This window comes from Hippichthys cyanospilos, chromosome 8 (assembly GCF_059441005.1).
Source record: "Hippichthys cyanospilos isolate Australia breed blue-spotted pipefish chromosome 8, RoL_Hcya_1.0, whole genome shotgun sequence".
Classification (NCBI taxonomy): Eukaryota; Metazoa; Chordata; class Actinopteri; order Syngnathiformes; family Syngnathidae; genus Hippichthys; species Hippichthys cyanospilos.
The window spans coordinates 7,385,122-7,400,269 of record NC_142376.1 but is presented as its reverse complement, the minus strand read 5'-3'; the positions used below and the strand labels follow the sequence as shown (position 1 = coordinate 7,400,269).

At 38.9% G+C, this 15,148-nt stretch overlaps 1 protein-coding gene across 2 annotated transcripts; it reads right to left on the bottom strand.

Annotated features, from left to right (window-relative positions):
- Positions 1-613: 613 nt before the first annotated feature.
- LOC148419986 (WAS/WASL-interacting protein family member 1-like) lies at positions 614-14,999 on the bottom strand. 2 transcript variants are annotated; one of them, XM_088420884.1, is made up of 12 exons: positions 14,974-14,999; positions 13,303-13,552; positions 13,102-13,213; positions 8,087-8,194; positions 4,108-4,205; positions 3,890-4,013; positions 3,617-3,781; positions 2,856-3,546; positions 2,552-2,652; positions 2,241-2,474; positions 2,043-2,156; positions 614-1,404 (listed from the first exon to the last, which is right to left on the bottom strand). In XM_088420884.1, exons 5-12 carry the CDS (start codon positions 4,165-4,167, stop codon positions 1,352-1,354), a joined length of 1,542 nt encoding a protein of 513 aa, XP_088277010.1. In that variant the 5' UTR covers positions 4,168-4,205; positions 8,087-8,194; positions 13,102-13,213; positions 13,303-13,552; positions 14,974-14,999; the 3' UTR covers positions 614-1,351. The 2 variants fall into 2 exon arrangements, with proteins under 2 accessions (XP_088277010.1, XP_088277011.1); XM_088420885.1 differs by lacking the exons at positions 13,102-13,213; positions 13,303-13,552; positions 14,974-14,999 and adding an exon at positions 8,532-8,639.
- Between the last annotated feature and the right edge of the window lie 149 nt (positions 15,000-15,148).

Here is a 15,148-nt window from a genome sequence, read left to right as displayed (position 1 = left end):
GAAATGACTGACAGGCGCGTGGGCCAATCGGCCGCCTGAGCTGATTCCGCTTCCCTTTCGATTCGATAGAGACTATGCAAGGGCGTGACGAGAGAGTGATCATGTGACACTGTGGCAACGATGTGTGTGTGTGTGAGTGTGTGAGTGTGTGAGTGTGTGAGTGAGAGAGAGAGAGAGAGAGAGAGAGAGAGAGCGAGCGAGCGAGCGAGAGCGAGAGAGAGAGAGAGAGAGAGAGAGAGAGAGAGATTGCTTTTTCAATTTCAACAATGGTTTGTGGACGGTAGTCAAAGTATGAATGAGATTTCCACACTATCCGATTTTATCCGAGCTTTATCTTGTTATGAGTGTTTTTTTTTAACTGTTTCAAACTGTGTTTTCAGTGTGTAGGAGTAAATAACGAGTGGTGCTTTTCAACTTTTTTTGTTTGTTTCAGCTTATTAAAACACTGTGAATCCTGATTTTTCATTTTCAGCACGGTTTTCATTTTTAACAGTGATACGATTTAATGTTGTTGCAGTATAATTCAGGAACCAGCCAAACAAGAGCATAAGCATATCAGCTCCTTTTATTTACTGATGTAAAAATCTGTTTGATTGTCTTTAATCCCCCCCCCCATTATTATGTTGTAAAGCAAAAAAAAAAAATGGCAACGTTTAATACTGCACAGTTTTCGTAAGAACAAATTTGCCACATTAAGATACAAACAGTACATACACAGGTCCTTCATTGTAAAACAAGGCGCTTTTTAAACAAATAAAAATACATCAGTGCTGTTGTTGCAGCTGAGTGCAATATCATCCAAGTCGTGCATGTGAAATAAAGAATGTGTACTCTGGTGAGAAAGAAAAAAAAAAAAAAACAATAGTACCATTGAAAAATGCGCAGAAATAAGTAAACATATTGTAAAGGCACACATGGCTGTTGGTGAAATTGGACATTGCATTTCCCCCGATGCAGCAGCGGTGGCAGGGCCATTCAGACTCAGTCACTTTTAGAACCGAATACTCGAGCAAACCATACGTAAATTATTTTATCAAAGGCACTAATAGGAATGAATTCCCGGTTCTCTCCCTAAGGCACAAAACTTTCCACATTCAAACCCTTAAAAAAATGTAAATCACCTGAGGAAGCTGATTGACTGCATGTGACATTCATTTTGTGCTCACTAATGGCCACAGGATGGGAAACGCACACAAGTGTGGATTTCGTGAGGGATAATCGATTAAATATGTGGTAAAATAGGAAGTGAGAATCCTGTGATTGGTGCGTTTAACATTCTCCAATAAATCATCTTTTTAAGATTGGTAATTGTTTTTGTAACACTGTTCCTCAGGTCGACTTCAGGTCTTCTTCACCTGGGTATAGGAGGAAGTGGAGGAGCCCCTCTTTCTTTTTTACCTGAACCTGCAAACAAGAAAAGAATTACAAGATAAGGCTGTATGGTAATCGAAAAGAGGCCATTTTAAGAAAATCAAATCAGATTTTTCGTGTGTGTGTGTGATTGCTTGCGATTTTGAGGGTAACGCTAAAGCTAGAAGCTAATGTTGCCAATGTTGTAAACTAGCCAGTGTTTAGCGCAGCCTCTAGCATGAATTAGCAGCTAGCTAGCAGCACTGGAGCGCTCTGTATTGTGAGAGCAGTCGGATGACCTTTCAAAGGCATTTTAATAGATGCAAAATAACACTCGCTTTGATGCTGACAGCTTGACACTTGAAGAAAAGGATGGCAAAATATTGGCAAAAAAGACAAAAGATGCTTTGCAAACATAGACCATACACCACAAATGATTCAATATTAGGAAAGAGCTCATCTATAACTGAAAAATTAAAATTTGCATTGCAGATCATTTATTTTGTTGCAGTCAGCTCGGTGTAAAGCATTTTTTTAGGTATTATTTTGTACGACAAATTTTGCAAAAATCTTGTCTTGTTCTCTTGGACTAAGTCTCTTGAGACATTTCGTCTCATGGGATTTGTGTCTCATCCCATCCTTGGTAAATTCTGTTTCTGTCAAAAAGTCACAGTGGATGCAGACGGCCTGACCTTTCCCGTCGGTCTTGCTGATCTTGCTGGGGTAAGTTTTGTGGAAGTGCTGGTAGGGTTCGGGCGGAGGCAGGTCCGAGACGGGATGGAACGTGAATCGAAGCTCCCAATCATCTGTGGGGATAGAGAAATTCTTTATTTATTAGTGGGACAAACTGTGAAGACACGATAATAACTTTAGCAGTTATGAGCACTCACCATGGATCTGGTTGTGGTGCGAGTTCTGGAAGCCATTGCCCATGGGTGGCGGCGGTGGTGGTGGGGCACCACCCCCACCTGTCCCTGGCCTGTCTGGGGGCAGAGGGGGCCTACCTCCAGGCCCTCCCCGTGGGGAATCCGCCCCCTGTCGCCCAATTGGAGAATGCGCCGGCGATGACCTCATGCTGATGCCGCTCAAGCTACGGCCTGAAGGGGGAGGTGGGGGAAGGGGACCTATGGAGGTAATGGCATGCTAACCTTAGAGTCAATAGTCGGCCTATATATTTTTTTGTCATATTCACTCTGCCAACCTGTGCGGCCCGACGATTGGTTTCTTCCAAAAGATGGCGGCCTCTCATTGGGTGGGGGAGGAAGAGGTCCTGTCCGTACATGAGGTGAAGATCCTGAAGTGCTGGAGATAAAAAACAAACAAACAAAAAACAATAACATAACAACACTGCTTAGAGAAATTATCCATAATTAAAAGATGAGAAAGAATTGCAGGACATGTTTCCGGCTCTCAAAAAAGCCCAGTTTAAATCAGCCAATCAGATATTCTAATTTCCCTGAATACTCTTTAAAAAACTGGACAGATTTCTTTTGTTTTGGAAGTACCTGAGTGAAGTGTTTCTTTGGGGTAGACGAGGCGTGCAGTGGTCATCCCCCACAGCGGGCGTCGGCGGCAGAGGGGGTGGGCCAGGCCGCCCCGGCGGGAGAGGTGGCGCCCCCCCTCCGGAGCGAGAGGAGACAGAAGATGTCGGTTTGGAGTTGACAGAGGGAGGTGGCGGAGGGGGCATGTCTCGGGGCATTGATGGCCGGTGCCCTCCGATCGGGGCCGGCGGGGGTGGGGGCCGATCGTCGGGGAACGGAGGCCGCCCCCCGGGTGCCGAGGGAAGGGGAGGTCTGCTGTTATTTGGAGGCGGAGGCGAAGAGAAGCTCGGCCTCGAAGAGCCAGATGGCGGTGGAGGCAGGGGCCCGTGCCGCCCCGGTGGAAGACTCGGAGGTGGCGGTCCTGATGAAGAGCTCGATCTTGGACCCGCAGGGAGTGACGGAGGGGGTAGCCCCCCGCGGGGAGTAAAGTTCTGGTTGGGTCGAGGCGTGTTGGGGATGGGAGGAGGGGCGCCCCCTGGAGTGTCTTGCCTTGATGAGAGATTTGCACGATTCTTGGGAAAATCGGGAACCCCGCCGCGTCCCACAGGGGGTGCACCTGGGAGCTTGGGAGGACCAGCTGAGCCCCCGCTGAAGGGACTCGGGCTCCCACCAAAGCGACTTGGGGGGAGTGCGGGCCCTCTGCTGGGTCCAGAGTCTAGAAAAATAAATAAATTTAGGACATACATAAATTGTTTCTGTTATGTATACTTTGTACTGTTTCTGACCAGTGGAGTCCCGGTTGGCCGCTGAGCGCAGTTTTGGCATCCCTCCGGCAAAGAGGCCTCCTAAACCAGCAGGAGCACCACCACCAAATCCTCCACCTGAACCTCCTCCTCCACCTCCACTTGAAACTCCTCCTCCTGAACCGCCAACTCCTCCACCTTTGGGTTCTGGGATACATGCAAGTCGTATTTTGAACTCATTGCCTCCCAATGATGACTATAGACGTCAAAGATTCTATTTAACTGGGCTGCCAGCCCAGTAAGCATATTCCTTACTGTCCAGCAGGGGTCCACTACGATCATTGGTGACCGTCTTTTTGAGTTTGGCTCCTTTACAAATGTCAGACAAAAGAGCATTTCGTCCCTTCTGTTCTCCACGACTCGGCCTCTCTGTGTTGGCCTAAAAAAGTGACAGACACAAGTTTTGACCGTGTGAAAAGTTTCCTTGTTTAAAAAAAGGTTAATAATCATGATTGGCTTTTTTTGTGGCTTACAAGTGCGAGGGTGGGAGGTGGCGGGGGTCCCGGGGGCGGAGGGGGCGGCGGGGCTGGCATCTCTCCACGTTTAGGCGGTCTGCTGTGGACGCTGCACCCTGGTTGACAAACAGTTTGACACAAGGTAAATTTGCTCCTCTTTAACCCAGCAGTTACAACGTTGAAAGCTGTTCCAAGTCAGTGTTTATTATACTGCACATCTCATTTTCCGGGGGCACGTGTAATGGAAAATTGCTGGTTAAACCCAGCGGATTTAAACCAGATAAACTTTGGAGTAGACTGAAAATGAATTATTTGAGCACTTTAATTAAGACACAGCAACGCTCGGCCTATTTCCTGCAAGCCATGACGAAAGGGGGCATGTGAGGACATCAGGCAGGAAGTGCAGTCCGTTTTGACACATTTCTCAGCTTCTCGTATTGGATTACAATTTAGACTGGAGGGTCACGAGTTGCTCATTGGAGGACTGCAACGTCACCTAACAAAAGCAAGCAGGTTTGTCGAGACACTCTCACAGGAAACATGCATGCTCCTTTATTAACCCAAACAAACATGGATTTTTTTGTTCCCCCTTCAGCAAAAGCAAAAGATGTTTTTCTCTTTGTTTTTTTCATTTATTAGTACTAATACTAATCAGGCTAAACTAGATTTAGCCTCAGCATTCATCAAATATACCATTAATAATACAATAACACCATTATTGTCATTATTTTTCACAGTTACACACTTTTAAAAGACTTTTTTGTTTGTGATTATTTTATTATATTCAGAAAACACATTATAAGACCTCATACTGGTATCAATCTAATAAAAAAAGTCTCGAAAACCCCTATTAATTATTTAAAATAACTTACAAGTACATGCTTATGTACTAGTACTTGTTTGCGGATGCAATACAAGCATTTATAAGTAGTAACCTACAAGTACTTATGATTACTACTTACTAGGGATGGGTGACTACCGATACCAAATATAGTATCAGCGTTTGGACCAATACCTGGCCTTCTTCCAAAGTATCAGTACTTGAGATGGCAGCCGATACTAGCAGTTTTACGGACATGGACTAGAAATGACAAATTAAAAGAATAGAAAATGGCCACTAAATTTTAAATTCCAAGGGAAAATGCTAAATTGGAATAGAAGGGTCTTTCTTTTATGTTTTTGTTTGTGAGCCTGGGTATCAGTCTGAAAAAAGTACTTGCTTAGGTACTAGTATTTGCTTGCAAATATATTACAAGTACTTATGTACAAAAAAGTACTAACTTAATGTATTTACTTAAAATCATTACGGGCAAGTACTTGCTTATTTACAAGTACTTACTGTACATACAAGCACGGGTACTGTACTTATTTCAATCAGCCAATCAATCAAGTTTATTTATATAGCCCTGAATCACCAAAATCTCAAAGAGCTTCACAGGTGAATGACTTCTTTTCATTGTGAATACACAACAACATCCCCTGAACAAAACTCCCAGAAGGGGAGCTTACAAATTCTTATCTACAAGTACTTGTATACAAGTATTGAGTCTACATACAAAGACGGCTACTTAACAAGTGTTTCAAAGTGCTAATTTCCAAGTACTAACTTACAATTACTACTAACAAATATTTACTTGTTTACAAACGCTTGCTTGCAAGTGATTACTTAGTAGTGCTTATTGACATAAAAGTACTTACATGTAGTTACGTAGGAACAAGTCCTAATTTGCTTAGAAGTGCTTATTTAAATAAAAATGTAAATAATTATATACAAGTAATGACTTAAGAGTATTAAAGCAGATAAATACTAGTGAAAAATTAAATTTTTGACATAAAAGCAGACCATTATCACATTCTTTTCAGCATGCCACTATTGCAATAAATTCTTTGCGGTAGCCATTGTGAGGCAGTCATAAAACTGTCCATCGCTCTTGGGCAGAATGCCACAAATTGAGTTAGCCCTCTCTGTTTCAAATATTACAGTTGGAAAGTGTCCAACATTCTTCTGAAACATGTAAATGAGCACCCAATGTGATAATGATTCCACTCATGCTGTCTCTTGCTTTGCAGGCATCCAAGTTAATTTAGAAAACTAGTCGCACGTGCTCTTTTCTCGCAGGCATGTGATTGAATGACCAATTGGAAACGCCTGCCAAAGAAAAAAACATCTGGACTAATAAACTAAAATGAATAGATAAAAACGCTGAATTAAAAGAAGCACTCGTTTAAACACACACATGAGTATAATAGTTATACAATGTCAACTGAAACGACATGTTGAGGAGAGTAACTCTTGAAGTCACATGCACACCGACTTTTGCACACTGTGATCAGCTGTGAACACAGTGCTGCAATTGTGTGCACGCGCACGTGTTCAATGCCAATAACAAACGGTCCAATTGTTGCCTGACATCTGCAGCGCAGTACTTTTCGCTCTCTGTCTTCCTGTAACTTTCAAATATAAATAAAGATGCTAGTATTATTTTAGTTAGGTTTTTATTATTATTATTATTATTATTATTATTATTATTATTATTATTATTGTGGGGGTGGGGGGGCTGTTTGAATGCCATCATTTTCATCTTATGTATGTCATTATGTATGTATGGCATTTAAAAAAATATAGATTAAAATGGCCGGTAATTAACCTGTAAGTAAAAAACAAAACAACTATAGCAACTTGAATGCTAATACGCAATGGTAACCACAATAGACAGGCTAACAACACTAGCGTTGAATTCTACAATGTATGTAAGCAATGGGTATCTGATTACAAATGGTGCAGCAACAAGTAGACAGACAATATACCAATAATCACAGGTATAAAGCTGTATTCTTTATACGCTGTCAAATATGAAAAAATGACTAATATTACTAGAGCTTACCGAGGATGTGTGACAATCTTCTTTATGTAATGTATACCAAATTTCAATATAAACCTGTATAAACCTAGAAGGACAGTAAATACATTCTATTCTATATGTATGCAAGTGAACTCTGGTGGCGCACAGTCATGGGCACAAGAAGGAGCTCAAGAATAAAAGGTGAAGAAAAACAAAGTCATTTCAGATGTCTTAAGGGCAGCGTAGCCAAAAATGTTGGCGGTGCAAGAAGTGTGCTGCTGAGTGGCTAAGCTAACATCCTGTGTAACTGCACACATGCACATACACACACGCAAGCAGATGTGCCGTGTAATTTGACCTGACGTCTGTTCCTCATTGAGTCAAACCGTAAAACACAAACATTCAAATTGTTAGCATGTATAGAAAAGTTATTTTTATATTTTTAAGTGTAGTCAAATTTTGACACGGTTTCTATGTATTCGCTGCCCGTGAATTAAAACGAATAAAACGAAGATCATTCCTTTTGTTTTGATGCAAACAAACACAAGAACAAAAGTGGCATGTTTAAAAAAAAAAAAAATCATAAAAACTGTTCCTTTTAAAGCAGTGGGATAGCGCATCATTCTGAGAAGTGAGAACTATTCATCACTTTATATTATTTATATCATTAGTTATATCATTATTTTCTATTTCAATTTTTTTATTTTACTGCGTATACGTAATACTAAACGTATTCTTTTAAATTCATTATACTGTAAAACATGCATTTTATTTGGTTACATCATATATTTAGGGTTATTTATTGTAATTTATTATTTGATTGCATAATTGTTTATTTGGTCAATAACTGTATTTTATTTTATTGGATATTTACCAAACTAACAATGAACTAAACTGACTTTCAGTCATTATTAAATATTTGGCACTAACCGGTAGCCTTATATACTTATACGCTGCCCTAATATATATATATATATATATATATATATATATATATATATATATATATATATATATATATATATATATATATAATACTATTATATATTTAATTGATTTCGGTGCAAATGATATTCAAAAAAGAAGAATATCGTCTTTTAATTACCCTTTTTCAATACATATGATAAAAATTTGCAATGAATTGCAATACTCACTCAATCTGCGTCCATAGAAGAAAGAGCAGGATGTTGAGAAGACAATAGAAGAAGCACCTCAGTTCCGTCCTCATGAAAATGCAAAGTGTGAGCAGCAGCCACATGCAGCTGAAGTCAAGAAAGAAGAAAAAAAAAAAAAGCAGAACATGAGTGATTTCTAGAATGTTAAAAAAATATAGATGTCCCTCCCTCTGCACAATTTGGACTTCCTGTAAGTGCACAACTTGACATGCCTCACGCCACTTCCTCTTTTTCACTTCCCCAAGCTTTTTTCATCTGCAATACAGCCCTCTTGTTTATTTGTCATGATATTTGATTGTTGTGTCATTATATTTTTTAGGTTTTATAAGTTCTTAAGAATCTCTTTTTGTCTACTGGTTACTGTTCACTGCAACACCATGTCTGTAAAAAAATTAAAATGAAAAATTATAGAAATAACCCCTACCTATGGTGAGCAACAATGTAAGCCATGATAGTGAATAAATGCTTCAAAAGTCAACGTGATGGAGTGAGGTTGAATTACGGCCACAAGTGCTATGCTAACTTCACAGTAGACACATCCTGTCACTTCCTGTCCTCTCAGCGTCAAACTTCCTGCTTAGCAAGTGCGCTACCACAATGTCACACTGTGCGTGATAGTGTGTATGTGCGTTTTGTGCACAGTATGGAGATGGGTTTGTGTGTGACAGTTATCTCTGATGAGGACTTAAACCAAACTTGTCCAAGCTAGCGCTAACAATAACTGAGTTCCTGTAGCACATGAGGCTAATTTAGTTGTGTGCGTGCGTGTGTGTGTGCGTGTGTGTGTGTGTGTGGGTGCGCACATACGCACACGTGTGCCAGTCATGTTCACTGAGGAGTAAAACCAAACTCGTCTAAGCTAGCGCTAACAATAGCGGCGCCACCCTAGCGTAGCATGAAGCTAATTCCGCGTACATAAATGGTTATTCTGCGCAAAGCCACAGTTAAACAAACTAAGATGTGGCAGAAATATAACTCCCAAAGGGAGAAGCTGTCCAGGCTGCTCAGTTAATGGCTAAAAGTCTTATTTAAAAAGACTAAAATACTATATATGTAGAAAAAAAGAGAACCTGTCTTGACCGCTCAGCTAATGGCTAAAAGACTTTCAAAAGACCAAAGCTTATATGCAGAAGTGTTCTTTTTTTTAAATATTTTTGCTGAAAAGCATTCTAATTTCCTTTAGAGTTGAAATTCTGCTTTGTCCTGTCGAGCCGCATCAGCAACTCTTTAACTATGACTTCATTCTGCTGGCTAATATGATGATGTCAACACAAACTCATGCTGTCAACCGGTTATTAATACAGTGAAAGAAAAACAATGACATTTGCACAGTTCACAAATAGATGATGAGTCTCATCATTTGGTCTGGTTGATGTGGGAAATTTACTGGAAAAAAATAACGCAATTATTCTTTTAAAAATCAATTCATATGTGAATGTTCATATCTACAGTATATGCAGAGGACCACTTGGTGAAAATGCTAATTTTACAAGGGAGGAGTAAAAGGATAAAAAACAAAGATGCAATGGTGAAGACAGTGAAGCTTTGTCGGTTCATATTTCACACTGTTTTCTATGAAAAGCACAGTTCTGAAGTGTGAAATACAGAAAACTGAGTATTACAATGTGAAAGTTTGTTTTGCATTTTTCTCAAAACGGAGCTTCCCGGAGATATGGAGTTCAAAAATTCATAGAAAAATGACTAATGTTTGGACCTCTGATTTTCGGCACAATTCTTTCTCCATGTACACAGTAAAAAATAAAAAATAAAAGCACAAAAAATATTTCACCAAGTAGTCCCACTCTCATGGTCCGTGTATCTACTTTGTATCTATATATTTATACAGTCTAATGAAGGGAAAGAAGCCTCATTTTTTGTTCCTCTTGATGACAGTCTTCGTTTAAAGAATCTATAAATCTTAGGCGTCTTTTAGGAAGCATGCCATTAAACAATCAACTATTAGGCACCTTAAAAACGATTTTTTTTTCACCAGGCATCTTCAAGAGTAGCTTAAGCTGTTTAACCATCGCAATGCAGTTTTCATGAATGTTTTTGTCGTCTTCTTGTTTCCGCTCCAGCAAGCGTCTTCAACTGCTAAGTGGTTTGTTTTTCTGTCTTGTGGTTTTCTTTTATAAGGGAAGTCAACCCATAAGTTGTCTTCTCAATAATAAGTTCTATATTGCCTCACTTGTCGAAACACAGCGTTCTGATTACTATTAAATCAAGTTAGTTCAAGTTCATTAAGCAGGAAATTCCACCTATTTTTATCCATCTCAGAGGGCGAGCATTTATACAGGTTCCAGCTTATTCTGAATCTGAAAACAATCTTAAAGTGCAAAGGGCCTGAAATTAAATATCCCTGCACAGACTTTGACAATGAGAGCGCTACAGCACTACCTGGTGCCATAGATGTGCAATTACACTACACAACGTAAACGCAAAGCCAGCTTCTCTATGCTGCACTCAGTGAGTGTTGTTGTTACTTTAGTGCATGCTTCTCATTTATATTTTGACAAGTCCGCCCTAGGAATGAGAACATTTTTTCACGCATCCCCCCACTCGACAAACAGACTATAAATAAGATTGATATCTATAAAAATTGTAAAAGTATACCTAAACCTCCATCGTTTTTAACATTAACAAAAGAAAAAAGCAATATAAACCAACTTTCAGCAACTATTAATTATTTTTTACAGCGTTTATACCAGTTACAGCTTAGTCTAAAACAGAAAAAAATAACCAAGCACACCAAAGTGCCTGAAAAAAAAAAAAAGATGAATATTCTTAACTTATTGCAATTACACCACATGACAAAAGCAAAGCCTTATATCTGGGGTCATCCACCCTTGGCATCACCTCGCACCCCCCCGGGGGGTGGCACCCCACTATTTGAGAAGCTGTGACCATAGAATACATCTGAATACATGTCGCTATCTGTGTCATGTGTTGTCAATTTGAGCTGACACGTTCAACAGTAAGAGATCTTCTCTGCTAACTCTCTCCTCCTGTGTATTAACTTTGGATGGTGTCTGGACTCTGAGAGCCAAACCAAATGTGCTCCACACTCATTCGTTCCCTTCATGGCTTTACAATCTTTCCAACCTTCCGATGGAAAGAAAGTGATGGGAAAAGCTTCAGCAGACTGAAACAATTCAAGACAATTGGTTCAACCTGTGAGGAATTCCAACAACTCTGTCACAAAAACTTGTAAATAACAACATTCCAGAACATTAGTATTTCAGTTTTCATTTACTGTAGCGTCGGGCTGCACCGGTATCACTTTTTCCAGACCAAATACTAACAGCTGAGTACTTGAAATACATTCAAAAACACTTACAAATGCGTCTGAATGTACTTGAATGCTAAATACTAAAAACATAGCATTTTCCCCAAAATGCCATGGTGCACCGACTTGCACATATGTATACTGTAATTCTGAATAAAAACTTTCTGTTGTCCTTTCATAGTCATGGTAGTTTTCTTCAACAGTTGTATTTTACTGGAAAAGAATCCGGACTGCAACGTGCGCATACTTTTCATTTTTTTCCAATGAGCTTACCGAGAAAAGAAGTAAAACTATTTAAACATCAATTTTTGTCTGTTTATAAATTAATTTGAAGAAAAAATGAGTTGACAGTTATTTTTTAATGCATTATAAAAGTAAAAAAAAAAATATATATATATATATATATATATATATATATATATATATATATATATATATATATATATATATATATATATATATATAACTTTGTTAAGTTTATTCTATTCATTTCTGTTAAAATGGCTGACAGAGTAGACAGTCCCTGGAACATAGACAGTTGAACGTTTATGTGGTTTTACTTTAAGAAGTTGCTTGATGGCTAATTAGAAAAAAAAGATTTCACCCAGGCAAATGTTTGAAGCTCTGCTGAAAATAGCTGTTAAATATGTGATCACAAAAAACTATGCGATTACAGTCATTTTATATATTATTTTTTTATATCATATGTTTTAACTGCTTGGCTGCTCTAATATATATATATATATATATATATATATATATATATATATATATATATATATTTCACAAGTATGTTCGAATGGGTTGTCCAGTGTCCAGAGATTGTTTGAATACTGATGAGAACCATGTTTTTTGTGTTTATTCTATTTGCCAGTGCCTTTCCATATTAGAAACTGCAGCAACCACATTGCAATACTTATAAAGCTTCACTAAACTAACTTAAATGACACTTTGATAGCAAACTTCCCTAATGCCATGACATCTAGTTTCGACTGTGCACATGGGAAATTTTGCTGGGCACACTTACACAATCCAATGAAAAAGCAGCGGATGATCAAATAAAGTTGCTCTAATTTAGCGGTTATCTTTTTCAGTCAAGCACTCACAAACCAGCTCAATTCATTTTTGTGTGAAAAAAAATCTGAAAATAAAGGCACATATGTTTTTGCGAAGTATTCATTATAAAGCACAGTTCAGCAATAAGGTCCTTGACATTACAATGAATTTGTTCTTAGTTTGAAAACTATTTCAACTATTTCTGTCAGGGGAATAAAACACATTCAATTAGATCTGTTCATAATTACAGTGGATCAAATCTTCCCCCTGTGGTGCGTTCAAGTACCCAAATGTGAGAACCGCTGCTCTCCTCAACTGCACTTCATTTAATTATAAACTGTATTATGCTTTTCATTTATTTTTCTTCAGTTTCTCCTAGCCGTTGTCACAGGGCGCTCAGCTGGAAGAGTGTTTTCTGTCAAACAGGATACACACACACATTCCACATATTGATGTGCATGCAGCAAGCAGATGTCCTTATATAAAGAACTCTTTGAGCATGATAATCAAAACCAAATGTGAACGCAATGCAGGCCTTTACCAAACAAAACAACTCCACGTATGCTCATTTTTAAAACAACGAATATTGGGGCCATTTTATGAGCTGGGTTATGTAGAAAAATAAAAGAAGAAGAAAAAGGCAGCAACCAACCTGGGCCTGCAGCCAACATACACGCCTCGCTGTGCTCTCGAAGCAAGAAGTAGTCCCCTTCTTCTTCGTCTTTGCAGTAAACAATCCCCACTACCCGAATCACTGCCAGCTGCTGCTCGAAGGAGGAGGAGGAAGAGGAGGATGACAAGTCTTCATCATGTTCTCGCTACTTCCTCGCTAACGTGCCTTTGCGTTACTCACCGACGCACGCGCCAGAAGGCGTTCCGCAGCGTCCAAATGGGAATGATGTGTGACAGGGAATGTGTGCGTGCGTTTGCTCAATGCATGCAGTCAATGGTCCGGTCTGCAAGAGGGCGGGGGATAAGTTGCTCCTCTTCCTCCTCCTCCTTCTGCAGAAGCGTCCATGCTCGCTACTGCGGCCAAGTCGCCTCTTTCCCTCAAGGGATTTACTGCATGTTAACAGCCTGTTTATCTATCTGGGACGTACATCCTGATAAAGACAATGCGATGTTATAACTGGCCGATGAACAGCTATCTTTCTAGGCCAAATTTTTCTTCAAAATATTTCTGTATTTTAATGTTATTACTCAGCACATCTCATTTCAGCACCCCGACAAAACTATAAAAACGAGTGAACGTATGTTGATAGCTTTGCAAAGGGAGAAGTAGTGCCATCTAGTGGACCATTTTGTCATGGAATGCTCATTCAAAGTTTTTTTTTTAAAACATTAAACCATAGCAGAGAGGGGTTAACCAATGTTCTAAATTTTAATAATTAAAAAAATGCAGGTTTTATTAAATTAGGTTTCAGTATGTTGAAAATCCAGTGAAATATAATAGAAATAGATTAGATTGCATTTATTAACATTGTACAGCAGGTATACAATAAAAGCATTGCTCCTATTGGTGCATTTTAGAATAGAATAGAATAGAATTAATTTTGTTATCTAACACACATACATACATATAACGAAATATGAAAAATAATCAAATAAATAGAATAGAATCTGAATCATAGTTACACATGAGGGCAATTGTTATAAATAATTTAGTTGTATTTTTTTTGTCCTTCTTCAGAGCATGAAGCCCTCTGTGGAAAAAGCTGTTCCTGAGTCTGTTGGTCCGGCTTTTGTGAGCACTGTAGCCATTATTGCTGCTGAAACCATGCTAATTTCACCACTATGTTTTGTTTTGTTTTTTTGTTTTTTTACACATCTAACCTCTACCAAACAGCCCTAGATATTTGAGGCCCAAAATTATAACTAGTTGAAGACTTGAGCAGCTGGAATGTACCTCATTGATCTTACAACACCAGGTGCTAGCCACAAGCTAGGTTGCAAGCTAACAGTTTTCTGGAGGCCAACAACCAGGGGCGGGGTCATCCAAATGGTCACTGTGGCTTTACTGTTTGTCTCATGTTTGTCCAAAAAACAAATATACTTCGGAGAAAGTAAATTTATTTTACACATCAGTAAAATTTATTCATGTGGCTAATATAATTCAGCAGACTTCATGCTAGTCACGAAGCCTACAGTAAATATATTTAAGAATTTCATTTTTTTATAAGCACATGGGCCAACTACATTAGTGTTTTTTGGTTGTTATTTTTTAAATAAAGCTCTGCTAGCAAATAATGGTGCAATTTGGATAAGTAGCATGTTTTTAGTTTGCATTCAAATTAAAAAAAAATTATAAAATAACACCCAATGCTTTAAGAATTAAGATGGCGGAGAAGCTGCTAATGTCTTCCACAAGTGTCAGGAATGGTTTACAGACGTGGTGTCACATTGCGTTGAATAATCGCGGAACGTTCGCAGTTGGGTTACATAACTCCTCTGCTGTCTTGTAAACCGTTTTGTGCAAGATTATTATGATAGTTATAAAACCCTGAGCGGCTGCTATTTTACGTACTCTGGCAGCAACATGATGGATGCATCCCACGTGAGTTCCTGCTGAAGATTTTTTTCATCGGATGGTAAGAAAAAAGAAGAGCTAAAGAAATGTTACAGTAGCGTCCCTTGGTGGTCATATAGCGTATAACACGACTTTTTATTTTTTTATTTTCCTATCTATTTTTATTATCGTG